Genomic DNA, 22,005 nt, shown 5'->3' on the forward strand with positions numbered 1-22,005 from the left:
ATATATTAAACATAATATAGTAATATCCCCCCCCTTTTTTACAGTAATATCCTTTTAAAAGTTTAGTGAACAGTCGGTAGTAAATATTTTTACCTTCACTTCCAGATGAGTCCTGGATATCAGGTTCTGGGGAGGAATAGCCTTTTGCCACTTTCTTCTGTTGCCTGGTTGGCTTATGTTTCATTTTTGGGACACTAACCTGAAAAAGAACCCATGCTATGTGAATTTGCAATGAATTTTTAAATTAAAGATCAATGTTGTGTAACTGTCAAACTATCTATTCATGGGTGCAGTACACTGAAATAAAAACAGAGATGAAATAGTGTAATTAAAACTTAAGAAGATGTGATACACTTAGACAATCAAATTATTAAATTAAAACAAAAAACATTAATTTGGCACAAACAACAACAAAAAATTTTAAAAATATGCAATGAAGAGTTTCTCTTCACTCCTGAACTCTATCAACAAAAATACTTACTATTACTCTGTCTATCCTTTAAGAGACATTTCTATACACAAAAAAATATGAATATAGGCTCCCCCCCATACTTCTAACTGCATCAATCAATATCTCTAGTTCAATGTCAAATAAAAGTGTTCTTTTTCAATTGTATTTATCTTGTTCTCAACATTAGAAACATTCCCTTGAATAATGCTGGGTTTCCCATAAAATTATTCACTTACTTTTAATAATACTGGATAATGTAGAAGGCATCTTTTTTTTTTTTTTTAAAGTTTTATTTGAGAGAGACAGTGTATGCGTTAGCAAGCACAAGCAGGGGGAGGGGCAGTGGGAGAGAGAGAAGCAGACTTCCACTGAGGAGGGAGCCTGACATAGGACTCAATCCCAGAACTCTGAGATCATGACCTAAGATGAAGACAGATACTTAACCAACTAAGCCACCCCGGTGCTCCATTGCAGAGCATGATTTAAACTTTCAGAGAGTAACATGAAAACAAAACAAAAAATTAACAAAAAAAAACCTTATAGAAAGTATTTGAATGCATGCACAAGATTCAGAAGTATATCAAATGATCAACTAAGACTAAATTTTTCTTAAAATAATGTACTTTAGACTCTATTAATAGGCTTACAATTTTGGAGGTCAATCCTAAGGTTAAAAACTCAAATTCAAGAGAAGAAACTAGAATCAAAAGGGTAAGGTAATTTATATGTTTAGAAAAACTGGGAACCAGTTATCATAACTCCTAGATTCTATTCATACTATTTTAAATAGGAATTATCCATCAATTATCTATTCTTTTGCAAAATCTTATTCAAAAGACTGAAATTCAAATAAAATTTCTATAATTTTATTACAGAAAATAAGCAATGAGCAGACAGGTTCTAGATTCAGCTTAAACTATGCCCTACTTCAAGTCATAGGGACTGAACATTATAGGATTAGAATCCAAATCCACATTCTTAGAGTAGTTCAAACTGGAAACTGATAAAGACTGGTGAGAAGTATTTAAAATGACAAAGGGAGTCAGCAATTGATCTCTCAGTAAATGCCACCTTTAGGAGGAAATACGGATGCCTTGTCTCTATCATGTTAACATTGTTAAAGAAAGAAAAAAAATTTTTTAATGTTTTAAAATTTATTTTTTAAAAAATTCATTATTAAGAGAGGGAGGGAAGGACGGAGATTGGGGAGAGAGAGGAGAAAGAGAGAGAGAAATCTTAGGAAGGCTCCATGCCTAGCATGGTGTCCGATTCAGGGCTTGATCTCACAACCCTGAGATCATGACTTGAGCCAAAATCAAGAGTCAAATGCTTAAATGACTAAGCCACCCAGGCACCCCTAAAATGTTTTACAATTTCTAAATAGTGATACCATGTATGTGTACAGATATACATATATATATAATAAATTTTTCCATCTTAGTCACTTTTAAGTGTACAATTCAGTAATATTAAGTAGATTCACAGTATTGTGCAAATGTCACAGCTACTTCTAAAACATTTTCATCATCTCAAAGAGAGACTAATAATTAAGCAAGAACTTCCCATTCTCTCTTCCCCTCAGTCCAGTAGCCTCTTTTTCACTTTAGTTATTCTATTTTTGAGCTTCAGAATTTGGTCCTTTGTATAATTTCTTTTTATTGACATTCTAATTTTGTTTATGCATCTTTTTCTTGGTTTTCTTTAGTTCTTTGTTCTTGTTCCCATTTAACTCTGTGGGCACATTTGAGACAACTGTTCTAAAAACTCTGTCTGCTGAGCCTGATGTCTGGATTTCAACAGGGATAGTTTCTGTCAATTTATTCTGTTCCTTTTAATGGGTCATGCTTTCATGCTTCTTTGTATGCCTTGTTATTTTTTATGGAAAACCAGAATCTGATTGTTATAATGTAGTAATTCAGGAAATCATATTCTCCACCTTCCCCAGGGCTTGCTCTCTTCTGGACTGATGAAAGCTACAGTACCCCATTTGTTCAGTAAAGTCTCTAAATTGTTTTGCGAAGACTGTATTCCTTCTTCATGGTTACTGAAATCTCTGTTCCTTAGCTTGTGTTCAGCTAGCATTTTGACAGAAGCTTCCTTGAACACCAGTAGCTAAACAAACAAAAACAAAAACAACCACACAAAACAAAACAAAACAACTCTCCTAGCCTTAGCAGACTGGCTCTGTGTAACGGCTCTCTTTCAACACTAAGTCAGGCTTGCACATGTCTTTTTTGAGCAAAAGCATTTTGCCTTGGACATTTCCATGGTTTTCTAAAATCCCTGATTCCCTAATTTCCCAAAGATTCTTTCCCTAGCTTTTGTTTCTGGCCTTCTGGCCTTCCACAGTCTATTATTTTGTTTCAGTGGTAATCTTTTGCCCTAGGATTGTGCAGGCTTTCAGTATGGCTCACAGCAATTCCAAGCAATGCCTGCAGCCTTCGTGCTGGAGCTCTGAGTTAGTGACAACAAGGCATCCTTCAGGTAGCTGCCAGAGAGATTACAACAGACAAACAAAATTTGTGAATAAGGTCTGCTCTGCTCCCTCTGGAACCACGTCTCACATTGGGAATCTGGGGACCCTTCAAGACTACCAGGGCACCCATGAGGAGTTAGGGTAAGGATAAATAAAAATGCCATAAAGCTTTCCTATGGCTTTGAGGTCACCTCTGTCTTGATTTAGCATTCACTTTGTTGCTGCAAACTTCTGACTATTTTCCATAGTTTTGGAAAATTTGGTTCTGATCATTTTTGCTTGCTTTTTTGTTTCTTTGAAGGGACAAGGGCTTGGAGCCGCCTACTCTGCCATTTTGCTGACCCCAAATTTTAAATTTTGAAGCCAAGTTTTAAACATTGGTGGCCAAAGATACTAAGGGTTTTAAAAATTTGTGTACCAATGTGTGCCTGGGTGGCACACTTGGTTAAGAGTCCAACTCCTCGTTCTGGCTCAGGTTGTGATCAAGCCTTGAGTCAGGTACCATGCTCAGGGAGGAATCTCTCTCCCTCTGCCTTGCTCATTTTCTTTTTCTAAAACAAACAAACAAACAAACAAATAAATCTTTAAAAGAAAAATTTGCATGCCTAGCAGGTCTTGTTATTTTATTACATACCATTGGAGTGCGGTGTTTTACTTTGGTCTGGATAACACCATCTTTTTCAAACTGTATCATATCATTAAGTGGATCCCATGGTCTAGTACTGAAAAAATGAAAAAAAAATTCCCACTTGTTTAATAACTGAACAAAACACTCAAATACTTTGCCAAAAATGTATTCTATAAATAGATTTACATTAGCAATTATGAACCTAGCTTTAAGATTAAGATTTGTCATATCTAATCTTCTCATCCTCAGCTTATTTTGTAGACTACTTTCATGGGGTCAGATTTATAATGAATGGAACATCAAGTTTAAAAATCTCATACTAATTTATATATGTGGCTTAATGAAAAACTACTTCAACTAACAGTAAAAATTACAGAAATAAAGGCAAAAAACTATGTTGGTTATTGTTTGTAATATACTCTTTTTAATTACTTACTCTGCAAATTTGTAATGCCACTCCCCTGTGAGTGAATCAAGCTCAAATAACTTGCATATCCATTCTTCACTTTTTGTTTTCCGATCTCTGGCAGCTTGTCTTTGAGCTTCTTCTAAAACATACTTCTCCTGAGTAGCTTCCGTTTGGTCTTTAGCATTTATGGCTCGAGTTACCCGCTGCCAGAGTCTAAATCGTTTGCAAAAACAGCAATAAAGAGCAAGAGAAAAATCAAATCTACATAGAATAGGCTTGAATCCCCTTGAGAAAAAATGGTACCCATGTGGGTTTGGGGCTTTGAAAAAGCTTATGCTCACAGGCATCAAAATGTGTCAAGAGATAAAAAGTGGTGCCTTGAGTAGAGAGATCACAGTGGAGACTAATTTTTTTTCTCACCAGGAGAGAAATATTACCTGGGTTCTTAAACATATGGCAATGAATGGTGCTGATCCAAGATGATAAGAATACAATGAAGCCTGGAGAATCTATATTTTTAAGCTCCCTGGATGATTCTTATCACTGTTTAAGACTCACTGGCTTCAAAGATCCAATACTGTAATGCATGCTTCTCAACCTTGGATGCACGAATCATCAGGAACTTTTAGAATCAAAACCTTGGGGGTAGGCCCAAGTATTGGTTTTTAAAACGTTTTCCAGGTGATTTTGATGTGTAGCCAGTGTTGAGAACCAATGATATAATGGAAAAGACTGAGGTGAAATCTTTTTCCCTACTAAAGTTTAGTTTAGTTTTTTTTAAAGGTTAGTTTTTTTTATCAGACAAATAAAAATATACTATCTATATTCCATCTACCTAGGAAGACAGCATGTTGTGACTGAAAGAACACAGGCTTTGGAATCAGAGTTGGGATGAATTCTTGGCTGGTGAACTAAAAGTTACTTATCCCAAGACTCATTTCCTCATCTTTAAAATATGTTAAATTAAATTCACACCTCAAAAATTGCTGTATGCCTTGGCAAAGCTTTACTCTTGATAGAGAGCATCATGTGGTTATAGCTGAAACAATTTTTAGAACAGGTACATACATATTCTTCCATTTTTGACAACCTCAATTTTGAATGTAGAAGGAAAGTACACAGACATGAATCCTCATGACAATGAGGTATGAGAATGATATGCATATGAAAACATGTAGTGAGAGTTAAATTGTGTAATGTATATAAAGTACCTGGTAGAGTGTCTCTTACATAGAAAACTTCTAACACAAAGAAATATACAATAAGAATAGAACTGGGCAATACTTAAACAATATTTTTGGTTCAAAAGTATAAGAGAGCAACAAGAATTTCACAACTTAAGAACAGAAACTATACTGGTAATTATTACCCAACTAATGTAAGTCCTCTAGAAGCCTGCATATCCTGTGACATAATTCTTTTATTTTGAAAACCAAGAATAATTAGTCCCATGATTTTATACAAAGAGAACATAAGTATATTATTTTTGTTTTTAATAGGTCCTGGGGCAGGTAAGAAGAGAAAGGAAAAAATGGGAAGCTTTAGTTTAGAACTGCAGAAAACCAGTATGATTTGTGTATTTATTTGACATTCACATATATTAAAAAAAAAAAAAGTCCTAACACATCCCAAAAATGTTAAATTACTTTGCTGAATTAAAATGTGACTGAAAACTGACAGAGAAAAGTGTCCATACTATTGAGGGACTAAAAAACACTCTTTAATATTCATGACATTAGCTGACAAATGGTATACTTACTTCTCTGATTCAAAATCCCCCTGCTCTTCAAATTTTACAGTGTGCCTTATTAATCTCCACTGCTTAATATCTGGTGTTGGATTCCAGAAAACCTCTGAATTATCAGTCTTTTTGTCATTAATAAAAACTTCGCTATCCTACATTTAAAGAAATTAAAAATTAATGTAGAGAATTTTCATTATTTGAAAAGGATTATTTATCTTGTATAACAATATAATAATACTTTCTTCCTGATGTAATCCCACAGTTTAACACATTTTTAAAACAAACACAACTAGCACTTTTCTAAAGGTCCCAAATCTCGTCATTTTATAAAATCATTAAATATGTAATACTAGTCATTAAAAAAATTTCAACACACAAAAAGTTCATGAGATTTCACAAGTTTTACTTAATAAACAAATTTCAAACAGTTACTTGAAAAACCTCAACAACCATTTCAGAACTGTCAAAGTAGAGCACAATATTTGCTAGAACTACAACGAGATGCTGTTGACTATCTATGTACTCAATATATACAAAAACCTCAACAAGCTTTTCTTAGCATTAAAAATTTTAGCACAATCTTAGAAATTTCATTTCTTTAAAAATATATTTTTATCTTTTTTCCAAATGATTTTTGGGTAGAAGTAAATTTTTAAAATTACAGAGCATATGTGGCCTCTTAATTGAGTCTCTAGATTCAATTTCATTTTCTCATCATACTTCTCATCATTTTCTGCTTATTACAATGTGGAAAATAGCATATACTCCGTGTTCACAGAGACTGCATCTAGCCAGTACCATGATATATCCTTCTCACTCATTTAAGCTCCTCTTAACAAAATTACATAAATGTGAATTTACGTCAGTAGAGAAAGAAAGAAAAACCATTGCTCTCAAATACCACTGTATCCTTTCCATGTTCCTCAAAAGGAAATGTAACTCTAACTGGAAATGCCTCTTTCTTCAAGGTGAGAGGCAGTATACTGCTCTGAGTAGAAGCACAGCCCTGGAGCCAGAGAGCATGGGCTGGAATATTGCTCCATCATTTTGAGCAAATTAAACTCTCTGTGCCTCAGTGTCCTCCTCTGTAAAACAGAGACAGTTAACAGAACCCACCTCATACAATTATTTAGTATTAAATGAATTAATAAGAGTAACATTTTTAGTGCAGTACATTTTAAGTGGCAAGTGTTAGCTATTTTTATTGAATTAAAGTTTTGGAAAGATAAAGTATTACATGAAACTAAATACTGTTGATAACAGTTCAATACCAAAATATTTGTTAAGCTGAAGCTTATGTTGAAGAGTGATGATGTTTTTAGTAATGGAATAAGTGAACTTATAAAATGTGATTTTTATTTTTTTTCACAGAATAAAATTCTTTTTCTAAAGCTGAAATACAAAAATACTTACCCAATGGCCTTCCAAAGTAGCTAGGACTTCTTTTCCCAATTTAAGTTTCCCTGATATTTGATTAACACAGTCACTACTGCCTAGAAATGGCTTTTAAAAGAGAAAAATATTAAGAAATATTTTGCTTTTAACATATTTATATATAATGTAGACAAAAAAGAATGAAAGATGTAATTGTATAGTTAGAGTGCTACTGAAGGCAAAAAGGGAGAAATTTTAGTTAGAAATGTTCCATGAAAAGAAACTGGAATTTGTGGGGGGGAAAAAGGTAAAAACACAGTGTATGAAGTCCAAATAAACGTAGTGAGAAAGATCACAAATGAGGACTCATGCCCCCTTTGCTCTCTTCTGACTCAACTCTGGTTCATCAATGTTGTAGTCTATTTAAATAATAGTCAGTGGACTTGTCTAATAAACAATTCATCTATTAGAATAGCCCTTCCTTCAAAACAACAATAAAATAATAATTAACCAAAAAATCCTCTAAAAATCAAATTAGAAGAAATACACTTTGAGTTATTATATTGCCTTACTGATGTCTCTCATCAGTAACAAAATTTTGATGTTCCAATCTAGCCCTTAAAGGTGTCAGAAATTACTTAAGACATCTTTAGTCATTATTTTCAGACATCATTATCAGCATACAAGCAAAAAATCTGCTAAGATTAAAAAAAAAGGGCACTGCACCAAATAATACTGAAGAGACACTTTTTATCAGAACAAAGCAGCTGATTAGTCACTGGATCAGTTGGATATCAAAATAGAAGAAATTTAGTAACAAATAATAAACAGTTCATAGAAATATTCTTATCTGAACATATGTATTGTCCTAAATCAACAACTGCCACAATGAAAAGGTCTTAAATTTCCCTTCCACTTAGAGGCAGACAAAATCTTCAAAATACAACCATCTTCCCATTGAGAAGTGGGGTCTACATCCTTTCCCCTTGAATTTGGGTGGGTTTAGAACTCTTCAATTAACAGAAAATGGTGGAAGTGATATAATTTGATTTTTCTGCAACCAGGTCATGGATGGCAATGCAGTTTCTACCTCGCTCACAAGAACACCTGCACTTGGAACCATGAGCTCCCAAGTAAGAAGCCTGACTACCCTGAAGCCACTGTGCTGTAAGGAAGCCAAGCCACATGGAAGGGCCATACATACAGGTGTTAAGATCAGCAGTCCTAGTCTTTAAGTTGCCTCTAACCCATTCACAGGACATGTAAGTGATGAGTCTTCAGATAATCTCAGCCCCAGCTGTTGAGTCACTCACAACCTGCAAGTCTTCCTGAGGCCCCAAACATTATGTGGCAGAGATAAGCCATCCCCAATATGCTCTGTCCAAGTTCCTTCCTGATAGGCTCCCTACTGATAATACCCCTACAGATCAGAGCAAGGTTGTTTTTAAGGTTGTGAGTCTGAGTAAATTGTTAGGCAAAAATAGTAACCAATACAATACAACTCTTTGTGTATATAACTTTAGCTCAAGTTGATACCTACTTTGTGGTATCTGTAAAGAAATGCTTTAATTTACTGAGAAATTTCTATCCATTCACTTCATATACCTCACCTCTCATAAAATACCAATAGTTTTATTAATTAAAATTAATAAATAAAAAATGAAGACCTTCTATTGATTTGGATCTGCCAAAGCTGCCCTCTGATGAATTTTGGTTCTTAAATTTATTTTTTAAGGAGTTAAACTGTGCTCTTTGTTCAGTATCTATAGCACAGATCCTCTTTAATTAGGTGACACCTTCTATCTGTACTAACCTTTAGTTTGAATTCAAGTATTGCACTGTATCCAGTTTTTTGACATGTAATATTGACTATGCCACCAAGCTCCAATGTCATTGTGCCATAAAGAATTCCTAAAGAAAACAAAATAAAACAATTTTGACAAAAGGTTCAAGAGAGATGCTGGCTAATAATAACAAGCAAAACTTTACAATCTATTCTCCTTCTAGGAGAAACCCGTAATTCAAGGGTATTTTGTCCCACCCCATAACAACCTGTCACATACACAGAGTTGTTTCTGTAGGACTTAAATAGGTAACAGAGGATACAATTATTTGCAGATTCCACTCCATTTGTAGATCCAATTATTTGCAAATTCAAATTCTCACTAAAACATGTTAGCAATTCCAAAATAAATACTCACAGCACTTTTGTAGTCCTTCATAAATATGCAGAGTCGTGAAAAATTAGAGTGGTCCTATGTGCAAATTGCCAGCTGAGGCTGAACAAGGTTAACAGTGCCTTCTGGTTTCATCCCTCATTTGGTAAACAAGTGCCTTTTCTGCGGTATTTTTAGGAGCCACATTCTTCACAGTTTGGTGATTTTTGTTGGTAATTTTACAGTTTAAAATGACCTCCAAATATAGTTCTAAAATGCTGTCTAGCATTCCTAAGCATAGAAGGTTATAATGTACCTTATGGAGAAAATGTGTGTCAAAGCTTGGTTCGGGCATGAGTTAGAGTGCTGTTTGGCTGTTAGTTTAATGTTACTGAGTCAATGATATACAATAAGGTGTCTTTAAATAGAAACAAGGTTAGATATTGATTGATGAAGAGATGACTCAAAGTAACCCTAATTTTTTGTTTGCCCTAGGGGCAATGGTTTAATATTCATTAAAATGTGTTTGTGGTGACTTTACCCAACATAAGTACTGCTAATCACAAGAATTAACTATAGAAGTAAGACAAACATGTAAAAAAAAAAAAATCCCTCAAGATAGGTTCTGTGGCTAAAAAAGTTGAGAAAATTCATTTAACTTTGTTAAAGTTTAAGAGTGTGTATGTGCATGACTTGTTCTTGGACTAAACTGTTAAGGGAGCTTTTAATATGCAAATGAATAATGTTAATTTCCAAGAAGGAACAGACTATAGGATGTGTCTCATACTTATCTGGTTATGGAACTCACTTTGTTTTTGTTTTGTTTGTTTTTAAATTTAATTTCTTTTCAATGTAACAGAATTCATTGTTACACCCAGTGCTCCATGCAATACATGCCCTCCATAATTAATACCTAGCACCAGGCTCCCCCAACCTCCCACCCCCTGCCCCTTCAAAACCCTCAGGTTGTTTTTCAGAGTTCATAGTCTCTCATGGTTCATCTCCCCTTCCAGTTTCCCTCAACTCCCTTCTCCTCTCCATCTCCCTATGTCCACCATGTTATTTGTTATGCTCCACAAGTAAGTGAAACCATATGATAATTGACTCTCTCTGCTTGACTTATTTCACTCAGCATAATCTCTTCCAGTCGCGTATGGAACTCACTTTGTAAAACAATTTGTGAAATTAATGATTTGAGGAGAACATCATAGAAAATACACAAGGGTAAAAAACAATAATTATTTCCTATGCTCATCCACGAGGGATTATATTCTAAATGATAAAAGATTTTAAAATACACTTATCAATTTAGTTCATAATTTCAGATATTTCACTTCATGCCTATTTCAAGAACCACACAGGAAGCTCTAAGAATTATCTAGCCTGAGGCCACAAGGTGGCCACTCTTTTACTTCAAATAGGGTAAGTCCATGTTACAGTGGATGGGAGTAAACAAGCCTGGAGTTGAGTCTCAGCATTCTCACTGGTTTGGCCTTAGATAAGATACTTAACTCTCTCAGTTTCTACATCTGTGAAATGAGGCCACATTAAGTAATCCATGTTTTCATGAATCTGTTCCTAAAAGAGGATAATCATTACTCAAAAAAGTTATTTTTCAAAAATGGTTTGCAGGGAAGCCTGGATGGCTTAGATGGCTAAGTGTCTGCCTTTGGCTTAGGTCATGATCCCAGAGTCCTGGGCTCAAAGCCCGCATCAGGCTCTTCTCCCCCACCTCTGCCTGCCACTCTCCCAGTTTGTGCTCATGCTCTGACAAATAAGTAAAATCTTAAAAAAAAAAAAAAAAAAAAAGTGGGTTGCAAAGGATTATACAGATAATGACCAAACTGAGTGTTGAAGCTGATGCCATTCAGCTTAATAGTGTAGGTCACAGAGATCTTGACTGCAACATTCTAGCTGTTTGATCTCAGGCAAATTAACCTCTGATATGCCTCAATTTCCACATTCATAAAAGAGACAATATTACCTACTTTATAGGGCTGCTGAAATGATTAAATGAGTTTGTAAATGTAAGGTGCACAGAACGGCTGGGTCCCTGGTCTGTCGTAAATGATAGTATCTTTATCTGTGTCTTGAATAATGGGGAAAAGTATAATACATTAGTTTTTAAGAAATTGCCAAGTGGGGCGCCTGGGTGGCTCAGTGGGTTAAGCCGCTGCCTTCAGCTCAGGTCAGGATCTCAGGGTCCTGGGATAGAGTCCCGTGGCGGGCTCTCTGCTCAGCAGGGAGCCTGCTTCCTCCTCTCTCTCTGCCTGCCTCTCTGCTTACTTGTGATCTCTCTCTGTCAAATAACTAAATAAAATCTTAAAAAAAAAAAAAAAGAAAGAAATTGCCAAGTGAAGATAAGAAAATTTTTTAAAGGAGTTAGCATACTGAAAAGAAGCAAATTAACATTTTAAAAAGAGGTGGAGGTGCAAGAAAACGAAAATCATTTTTAGTAAGATTCTGAAATAACAGGCAGTTTCATCAAATTTTAAAACGGGTACATTAGGTAAATGGAATTCCACTATTATAACTCAGTCTTTTCCAACCAAAATATGTGTCATAGAAGTCTGTTGTAGGTGAATTCACCACAGAAATATTCGGTAGACGACAGCAATAATCTTAAATATCTATAAATCAAGGACATTTTGATCAATCACAAAACACAACAAATTACAGCCATATACTTTACTTAAAAAAGGTTTATGGAGTATATAACTCAAATATGGAAACCACTTACCTTTACAATGAGCATATGGCATTGTCATGACATAATCTTCACCTCTATTCAAGAAAGTTAATCGTGCTTCTCCTTCTAATATTGCAGATAATGAGTTTCCTAGAATAAATATCATGTATTAAATTTCATAAAACTAATGCAACTAATTAAAAATAAACAAAATATATTTAGGACATTTACCATACATCTACAGTGGACGGTCTTAAAAATGTCTCAATCTCAGGGTGCCCAAATGTGTATTTGTTATCTTATATCCAAAACATATGTGATCCACATTCCTAGTCTTACAAAATGAGTACTTTTAAAAGGTACAGTTATATGCTTATTATGTTATGTTACTTTATATGAGGCTCTTAAAAATCTTAAACACATAGAACATACAATAAACAAAACACTGTTTCATGGTATGGCTTAATAACATATCTGTGTTTGAATAAAAACATTATTTCTTACCTGTATATTACATTGTTAAGTCCCAAGCTTTCAGTACTTAAAACTGACATAATAATATTACAGATAATTTGAAAAAAGAAAACATAAGCATAACCCATCAAAATGCAATTATTGATAAAATTCCATGGTATTATCTTCTAGCTTTTCTCCCATGTTTATTTTTCTTCCCCCATCATCAGTTTTATTGAGGCAAAATTTATATATAATATGTGACCTACTCTGATATTTCATTAGTCTTGGCAATTGTATATAGTCATGCAACCATCATCACACAATTATGATAGAGAACTTTGCCATCACCCCAAAAAGCTCCCCCTTGCTTCTCAGTAGTCAATCCTTTCTTCCAGTCCCAGGAAACCAATGGTTTGGTTTTTGTCACTGTAGTTTTACCTATTCTAGAATTTATACAGATGGTATCATAGAATATGCAGTTTATTGTGTTTGACTTCTTTTACACAGCAAAATGTTTTTCACATTCATCCATGTTGTTGTATCAACATTTCATACCACTGTAACAATTTTCAAAATCTAATATATGAACACAGTGTAACTATGTTCTTAAATCTTTAATTTTCCTCAGCAATGCTTCGTAGTTTTTCAGTGTTTACAAGTTTTACACATTTTTTATTTCTAAATATTTTATTTTTCCACATACTATTGTAATTGAAGATATTTTTAAAACTTCATTCTGTGTTCATTTTTAATATATAGAAATACAACTGGCTTTTGTATTTTGACCTTGTATCCACCAACCTTATTAAATTCATTTATCAGTTCTAGTAATTTTTTGTATATTCCTGAGGCTGCGTTGGCTATGACTTCTAATACAATTTTGTACAGAAGTAGTGAGAGTGAACATTTTTGCCTTGTACCTGATCTTAACTAAAAATTACTTAGTTTTCATCTTAAGAGTATGAAATTGGCTATATATTTTTCACAGATATCTTTAATCCTAGTTTGTTGAGGGCTTTTATCATAAATGAGTGTTGAAAGTTGTCAAAAGCTTTTTCTGCATTTTAAAAAATGATATGGTTTTCCTTCATTCAATTAATATGAACTACACTGATTTTCAATGTTATACCAACATTGTACCTCCAAGAGAAACTCCCCTTGATAATCTGATCATGATACATATCTTTTTAACATATCCTTTTACATGTGTGTGTACCTCCCTTTATATATACTGATTTGTTACTAATTTGGTAAAGATTTTTACATATACATTCATGAGAGACGATGATCTATAGTTTCTTTGTACTATATGGTCTTGGGATTAGGATATAATGTAGGTCTCATAAAATGAGTTGAGAAATGTTTCTTTTTTCTGTAAAATGTTCAGTGGTTTTGTTTTTTGGAGTTTTTTTGGTATTATTTTTCTTTAAATATCTAGAAGAACTTAAGACATCTGAAATTGGAGTCTATGTTTGTTTTCTTTTTTTATTTTATTTTTTTCAAGATTTTTATTTATTTACTGGATAGAGAGACACAGTGAGAGAGGCAATACAAGCAGGGGGAATGGGAGAGGGAAAAGCAGGCTTCCTGCCAAGCAGGGAGCCCTATGCAGGGCTCGATCCCAGGACACTGGGATCATGACCTGAGCCGAATGAAGGCAGACACCCAATGACTACGCCAGCCAGGTGCCCTCTGTTTTGTTTTTTTAAATACTACCTTCCAGAAAAGGGTGCAAACTGAGACAAGGAGAACTCACCATAGAACTTAGACTTAGCCAGGATACTACCACTAAGGCAAAATCCATCCTTTCGGTTACTAACATAAAAGGCAGATATCGGTGGATGATGGGACACCTATTGAACACAGGAAAAAATGTAAATATAATAACATAAGCATATTATTGTGTTATTATCAAAAGCTTAAAAGTATACTCTAATAAGAAGCAGTATTTGTTAAGTGGTAAAATTAAACGTTGGTGACTACAGTAACCAGCCTCCAAGGTATCTCCCACGGAAACTACTTCGTGGTATTCACACCATTAGGTGGACTCCTTTTACACTGTACCAAAGTTACTTTGTGTAAAAGTGACATACGTCACTTCTGAAATTAAGTTATAATACACGATCCATTTGGTCTCTCGCTCTCTCAGATTATTAGCTCTGAGAAGCCAGCTTCCATGTTGTGAACAATCCCATGGAGAAACCTATGTGGAAAGGAACTGAATGTTCTTGTTAAAAGACATGTGATGAGCTTGGAAGTGAAATCTTCCAACTCAGGTAAGTCTTCAGATAATTACGAAGCTGGCTGACACCTTCACTGCACTCTCATGAGAGACCCTGAGCCAGAACTATCCAGTTAAGCAGCTCTCAGATTCCTAAACTTCATTATAGAAGCTAATAAATGTTTGTTGTTTTAAGCCATTAAGTTTTGGCAGTCATTGATTATATAAGCAATGGATAACTAATATAGTGGCTCCTCTTCAAAGGGATTACAAAATAGGCAACAGGAAACAAAAGCTTTGACAAATATGTTACTTTAGTAATCTAAGACACACACATACATCCCCCTTATGTTTTCTGAAATTAGTCAAAGCTAAAGTCAAACTCTTCTCAAGCTTCTCAATTTAGTGAGGAATTATAGTAAAATAAAATGCAAGGTGATATAACAATTTTTATAAAATTAATACACAGATAAAATGTCTCCACTTGAGAGGTATATCAAAATCTCTAGGGAAGAGGAAGGTTTTTCATATGACACATAATCCTCATCCTTCTTACACTCTAGGTGAGAATAATTACAGTAAGGAGTCATTGTTATTGAGAAAAAAATGTGGTATTACTCAGGACCAGGGGCAAAGGAGGATGAGGGTAAAAGATTGAGAATCATGAATATAAATGTGTGTAAGTCTAAATTAATGAAAGATTAAAACTAAGAAATATTTCTGACTGCCTACTATGCATACAACAAAAAGAGAGGTTTATAGAGAGGGTATTCCTTCAAGGAGCTGACAATTCAATTAGGAAGTAAACAGTCTGTAAAAAGTTAAACAGTGCGTTAAAAATAACAGCTTAATGGATAATCACAAAAAATAATACAAAAGATTGAGAAGCTAGAAATCACTGGGAGATGCAGTCACTGGGATCATGAAAGAGGAGTGGGTCAGGGTTGGTTTAGATGGAGAACAGCTGAGAAAAAATACTGGAATGGAAGAATTAAATTATAAAATAATGAGACAAAAAAGTACAAGATCAGGCTATCTAATTATGAATGCAGAGGTCTGATTACTATAGAGGATTCAGAAAGGCATCTAATTTGAGATTAATTTAGAAAGATATGGAAGACCTTGAATGCCAGAGAAATGGGTGTAAATATGATTTAGGAACTAGGAAACCACTGGACAATTTTGGTCATAAAGGAAACAAAATCTGGTTGTGGGTAGGGGGAGGCACAAAAAAACAAGCTTTTTTTTGGTCACAGGATTCCATGACCATAATTGTAATACTTACAAATATGATATTTAGTAGTATTCAGTACTAAAAGGTTTAATGCTTAATTAAATGTTCACTAGTAAGAAAGATTAAGCAACAGTGAATTTACTGAGCTAATATTCTTTATTAAAATATTCCAATAACTTCTAAACCAGTTTTGTTTCTGTAACATGCACTTCTAATACCTGTTCAGCAATATAAAAAGTTTTGCTGTTTGTTCTAGGATGAATCCACAAACAACGGAAAGTTTCACCAAGTATAGGATTGTAAGGTTTCTTCAGTCCCTGGTAAAAAAAAAAAAAAAAAAAAGAAAAAAAAGAAAAGAAAATACAAGTTTCAAAATACAAATCTGAAAGATTCAAAATAGTTTAAACTAGTCAAAATGGATTTAGCGATATCATGTAGGATTTATCCATATGAAATTTCACAGTAGAGGGGCGCCTGGGTGGCTCAGTGGGTTAAAGCCTCTGCCTTAGGCTCAGGTCATGATCAAGCCCTGTGTTGAGCTCTCTGCTCAGCGGGGAGCCTGCTTCCCTTCCTCTTTCTTTGCCTGCCTCTCTGCCTACTTGTGATCTCTGTCAAATAAATAAAATCTTAAAAAAAAAATTTAAAATTTCACAGTAGAGACATAAAAAAATGAAATAAAATGAAATCACTTCAATCCACAATATAGGTCTAAATGATCAAGTAGTTTGCAATTTTGCTGACTCAAGAGGCCTTGTAATGCTTATCAATAAATAAAGATAACATAATAAAGGTTAAAGAAAATAAAATATAAACATTACCTTTGGCTTTTTATAGAATCCTGACAAATACCATTTCACTACTTTCTTCAAACGGAAATAAGGATTTTCTTCAAGAGCAGCCCTAAAAAACCAAAATGGTATACATTAAACTTTCACAAAATATATCACAAATTCTCCCTTCTACTTATCAAGTAAACAACCGAGTATGAGATATGACTGGAAAACCCAAGTCATATTTAAAAGAGATAGTAAAAACAAACATGTACATCAGTCTTTAAGAATAACTTTTCATAGTCTGGTTGCTTTTCTTCCCATTTTTCCTATTGTGTGATATACAGCCCAGGTCTTTGCTCAAGCAGTTTTTGGAAACTCTCCAAACCAAGGTTTTTCAAGTGGGTTCATAGAGCCCTAGATGTTGCTAGGAGTTCTGTGAAAAATTATGATTAAAAAAATAAATAAAAATAAACACATTTGAGATTCAAGGACTGCATGATTCCTAGCATTTACAACGATGGGGCCAAGCAGTCTCATTAACAGTTTCATTAGAGGTGTTCAGCTCCCTACTTGATTTAGTTTGTTCTCAGTAACTAATGTTAATTAGAGGAGATCAGTAACTGGTGAGTGCCATCCTACATGAAGGGAGGACGACAGGCTGATATTAATCTCTCCCATGAAAAATGCTCCATTAAGAAAAGGATTGTATGTTTTTTTAGTTCCTAGTACAAAATACAGAAGTTTCATATTACAAATATGGAAGTTTTAAGATAACTGAGTCAATCAAAAAGGATTTAACTTATTCTTAGTGATTTTCCAGTGAATAATATCTATCAGTGTAGCAGATAATCAAAGAACAATTTTCATTTTAAAGAAGAAATTTTTAGAAGCCATTACTCAGCTACCCTCCTTGCCCTTTTGCTATTGCTATAAACACTGCAGAACACTGATCATGTATGCCACAAGTGAATTCTACTGAGTTTTCATACATACACAACATATAATATATATGAATAATAATTATAATTTAACTATTTATTAGCAAATAGAATTATATAGCCAGAACACTTTTTAAGTGAAAGAAAAGGTAGCAAACCACACACATTTCTTTGGACCTTGCTTTTTCCACACACGTATAATCCTAATGATCCCTCCAAATCAGGTTATAGACTTCTTATGTATAAAAGTATCATACAATATTTAACCACCTCAACTATGAGTTATCAAATCTTTTACTATTACTAGCCTTGCTGCAACAATCTTGCATATATGTCATTTTGAATATGCAGAGAGGTATATCTGTAGGAGTTATTACCAGAAGCAGGATTACTGTATCAAAGGACTGAATGAAACTATAATTCTGATAAATATTGCCGGATTCCCATCAAAAGCACTGTGCTAGTTTTTATCAGGCAGCAGAAGAGTACAAGTGCCCATTGCCCCACAAAGCCTTGGCAATGGTGTGTGTAGCCAGAACAATTTGGGAAATGGGCTTCTCGCAAGAAGATCTTACTGTGATTTATAGGAACTTGCCTCATACTCTGAGAGAAATGAATTTCTAGACGGATAAAAGAACTATAATAAGATGTAAAGCACAACCTGTGTATAAAAGCTTTTGGATTTTAGTCACTGTGATGGATAAAAAATAATAGCTCATAATTTGAACCTGCAGTTTTCTTATTTTGAGCGAGATGTTTAAAGACCGTTTGTATTCATTTTCAAACTCTGGTCATTTCCTCCACTCCTTTTTCTATTAGGTTGCTGATCATCTCATTAAATTTCTAAGAGCCCTTTTTATTTTAGGGAGATTAACACTTTGGGTGTGCCTTAATTTGCAAAAATCTCCCAGTTTCTCAATTATCTTTTGATTTAGCTTATGATTTTTTTTTTTGCAATGTTCATTATTGTAACTGGTAGACTAATAATGTAATTACTAAACTGAATACAGATATTGATGCAGAATCTAAAAATCAGGTCATAGTACCAGATCTCTATATCCTAGAAAACACAGTGTCTTGAATAGCTGGAATGGGGGCAGCATGCAAAACTTGGAAAGGTATGCATAAAGTTGATGTCTTTCACTGGTTCTCCAGGAAACTGCTAGGAAAGGGGTGGCTCTTCCTCCACCTTCTTTATGCCTGCCTTCCTCAAAATTTTACCCAGGATCAGCTGGCAGAAAGAAAAGCAAAGATGGAAGTGGGGATTTATATCATGAGCCAGCAACTGGCCTGGTTGTGGTAAGCTGCACATGCCTCATGAGCACGTAGAGAAGATACGTGTTAACAAAAGTACAAGCCCCAGGATGGGACCTGAACAAGAGCTTAGTCGACCCAGGCAGGGGTGGGGGAAGAGGAACATAAGGAATCCCAATCACCTCCTTCCTATGTTAGGACAGTGAACAGGTCAGGGAACCTGAGAAAGCAGTGCTGTTTAAAAAGGGGGTGGGGGGCACCTAGGTGGCTCAGTGGGTTAAAGCCTCCACCTTTGGCTCAGGTCATGATCTCCGGGTCTTGGGATCAAGCCCCGCATTGGGCTCTCTGCTCAGCAGGGAATCTGCTTCCCCCTCTCTCTGCCTGCCTCTCTGCCTACTTGTGATCTCTCTCTGTGTGTCAAATAAATAAATAAAATCTTTAAAAAAGGAAGGAAGCAAGCAGTGCTGTTGGTAAAGGGGTAGACTCTCTGTCTTCCTCAAGCATGTTGTCTTCCGATGAGACTTCATAAATGGAAACATTGTAGCAAAGTATTAAATACTTACTTAGGTCAACTGTAGAAATGATGAAGAGAGTGAAGAGTGATATCTCATAAGAGATGGATTTTGGTAAGACATAATCACTGTACTTATAGACTTCTGAAAAATCTCTTAAAACCATGAAGTGTCTTCTGCTTTTAAAAAATCTACAAAATATCTACAAAAAAAGTCTAAAAAAAGTAAGAATCTACTTACTCAGACAGGAAATCTGCATGATAGTAGTAATCTGAAAGTTTATCCAGGAAAGAACGAGGTTCCAAAATAAATGTAGGTAGAACCACCCTGGACAGGTCCATGCCAGGACGGACTTGTTTCAGCAGGGTCCAGATAAGGCTTTTGTTTTCTTCAGACACAGTTTCTGTTTGAGAAGCCTCACCTGCCTTTAGCAATTAACAAAAAATACTGAAATATTATATTTATTTCAGGCATTTTAGATATGTAGATATGACATTTGATGTTGAAATCTGAATATGCTATAGAACTATTTCAAGCATTCTTAACATGAGTGGAAATAACTCATAAGGTAGTAAGACTATAGCTATAAAATTTAAGTAAAAATAGTAGTTGTTAATAGACATCACAGGGAAGGATATACACAAAGAATTCATTACATGCTATTATTTTATACTGTACTTACTTCTATGCACTAGCAATAACAAGAAAGTTGTAAGCTCACGTATCTTTGCAATTTACATTGTACCTGGCAATGTACATCAAGCAGTACTATTCTATTTCAAAAACAAACTGAAGAAAATGTAAACTTTATATTTAATAGAATATATTGGTACTTGTGAGAGTATATATATTTGTTTATAAATTCTGATATATTTCATATGTATGCAATTTTAAAAATAAAATAGGTATCATACAAATATTTTCTTTCAAAAAATAAGCACTAGGTCAAAGAAATGTCTTCAATCTCACTTGGAAGTTCCCAAGAATTAGAAAAACAAAATTTATGAAAATCAGATTTTTACCTCTCCTAGTTCTTCATGGCTCTGTTCAGTGTAGGTAGTCTCCTTTAAAGGCTCAATGGGTTCAGGTTCGATATAAGAGTCATCTTGCCTTTCTGATGTATCTGTGTCACTTTCTTCACTTTTTCCCATCACCTCATTATCAGACTCATCATGCTCTTGATCATTTTCTTTATCGGATTTATCAGAGTACATATCTTGGTCCTTAAAATGTTGCCGTTCAATTTCACTATCATTTAACCTTGAGGGAAGGATTAGGAGGAAGAATAAAGGAGATTAAGAATATATAATTTATAAATCAGATGATCTGAAACATTTATTAAGACTTTAAGTGTCAGGCACTGTTATGTGGTTTACACAACTTTACTCCGTTAACCCTCAAAAATAAGCCTATAAGAATTATTATTATTCTTACCTTACAGATTAGTAAATAAAGGCATAGAAAAATTAAATAAAAACCTGGGAAATATTAAAAGAGAATACTCTGAGTTCTCTGTCTCTTTAACACTTAGGGCTAAAAGCTTCAAAAAGCAAAATTTTAGACTTTCCCTTGTTATATTTTTTTCTTAGTTTTATAAACATCCTCACTTGAATCAACTTCACTATCATTTCTGGTCTAAAGAAAAACTTCAAGTCAACGTCATCAGATTCTCAAGTGAGCTCAAATGAATTATGACTTTCCCTCTATAAAGGTCTCTCCAAAGTCACTCAAAATAAGTGAAAATATAAAAGTAATCCTCTCTCTTTAATACTTGACTCATAGGCTTAATCTTGAAAAAAAAGTTCAGGAAGAATTGCTAATGGAAATTTTGGTTTATAGAAATAAACCTATACTAAAATTGATTAAGTTGCTATACCCAATCCTATTCTTACTTACAGTGATTAGGATTAATAATTTGTTCAGAAAGGAATTTTTTAAAAAACCCTTCACTTCCAGAATAAAAAAAATGTAAAAATTTTTCCCCAAAATATTCATTTGTTTGGGTTTTAACAAAAGATACTTAAAAAAAAAAAGAAGATTTTATTTATTTATTTATTTATTAGAGAGAGAGAGAGTGGGGGCAGGGGCAGAAGGAGAGAAAAAGAGAATCTCAAGCAGACTCTGTTCTAAGCACAGAGCCAGGTGTAGAGCTGGTCCCACAAGAGTTGCATGCTTAATAGAACAAGCCACCCTGGCTCCCCTAACCAAAGAATTTCTAATAAAAATTCATTTTTATAGTACTAATTTTCTTTTGTTCCCTTTATAATCATGTATTTAAAAAATGTAGTCTCAAATTCTGTCCCTATTTTCTTACCACCTACTCTCTCCTTGATTTTCATGGTCTGGATTTCACTCCCCTGAATCCACTGAATCTGTTCCCTTAAAGGTCACTAACAATGGCTTAGTTGACAAATCCAATGGCCTTGTCTTATCTTCATCTTCTGTGACTTCTCTGTGATTTTTGATGATTATTTTCCTTGAAGTGGTCTTAGTGCTTGGGTTGCATGTAACTTGGTTTGACTCTCTGAGCTCTCTGAACCCTCTTAGTTCGTTCCATCCTTAAGATATTTTATTCTTCCTTGGCCCTTTTATTTTTTCTATCCTTTCTCTCCTTCGCAAGCTTGCCAATTTCAAGCCTTCACCATCATTTCAATTTGATTTTCAAACCCATGCATGCATAAATAAGCTTC

General features: G+C 34.3%; 1 protein-coding gene across 10 annotated transcripts in view; it reads right to left on the reverse strand.

Annotated features, from left to right (window-relative positions):
- OSBPL8 (oxysterol binding protein like 8) overlaps window positions 1-22,005 on the reverse strand; it is a 157,793-nt gene that overhangs the window by 7,233 nt on the left and 128,555 nt on the right. For all 10 annotated transcript variants that reach the window (XM_059186380.1, XM_059186384.1, XM_059186383.1 and 7 more), the window contains 12 exons: window positions 20,338-20,575; window positions 19,556-19,740; window positions 16,657-16,738; window positions 16,057-16,155; window positions 14,140-14,236; window positions 11,979-12,077; window positions 8,896-8,993; window positions 7,122-7,211; window positions 5,724-5,860; window positions 3,992-4,177; window positions 3,562-3,649; window positions 94-199 (listed from right to left, as the gene is read on the reverse strand). In XM_059186380.1, coding sequence (XP_059042363.1) covers window positions 94-199; window positions 3,562-3,649; window positions 3,992-4,177; window positions 5,724-5,860; window positions 7,122-7,211; window positions 8,896-8,993; window positions 11,979-12,077; window positions 14,140-14,236; window positions 16,057-16,155; window positions 16,657-16,738; window positions 19,556-19,740; window positions 20,338-20,575 — 1,505 coding nt within the window. The remainder of the gene's footprint in view (window positions 1-93; window positions 200-3,561; window positions 3,650-3,991; window positions 4,178-5,723; window positions 5,861-7,121; window positions 7,212-8,895; window positions 8,994-11,978; window positions 12,078-14,139; window positions 14,237-16,056; window positions 16,156-16,656; window positions 16,739-19,555; window positions 19,741-20,337; window positions 20,576-22,005) is intronic.

The sequence above is a fragment of the Mustela lutreola genome, chromosome 8 (genome assembly GCF_030435805.1).
Source record: "Mustela lutreola isolate mMusLut2 chromosome 8, mMusLut2.pri, whole genome shotgun sequence".
Lineage (NCBI taxonomy): Eukaryota > Metazoa > Chordata > Mammalia > Carnivora > Mustelidae > Mustela > Mustela lutreola.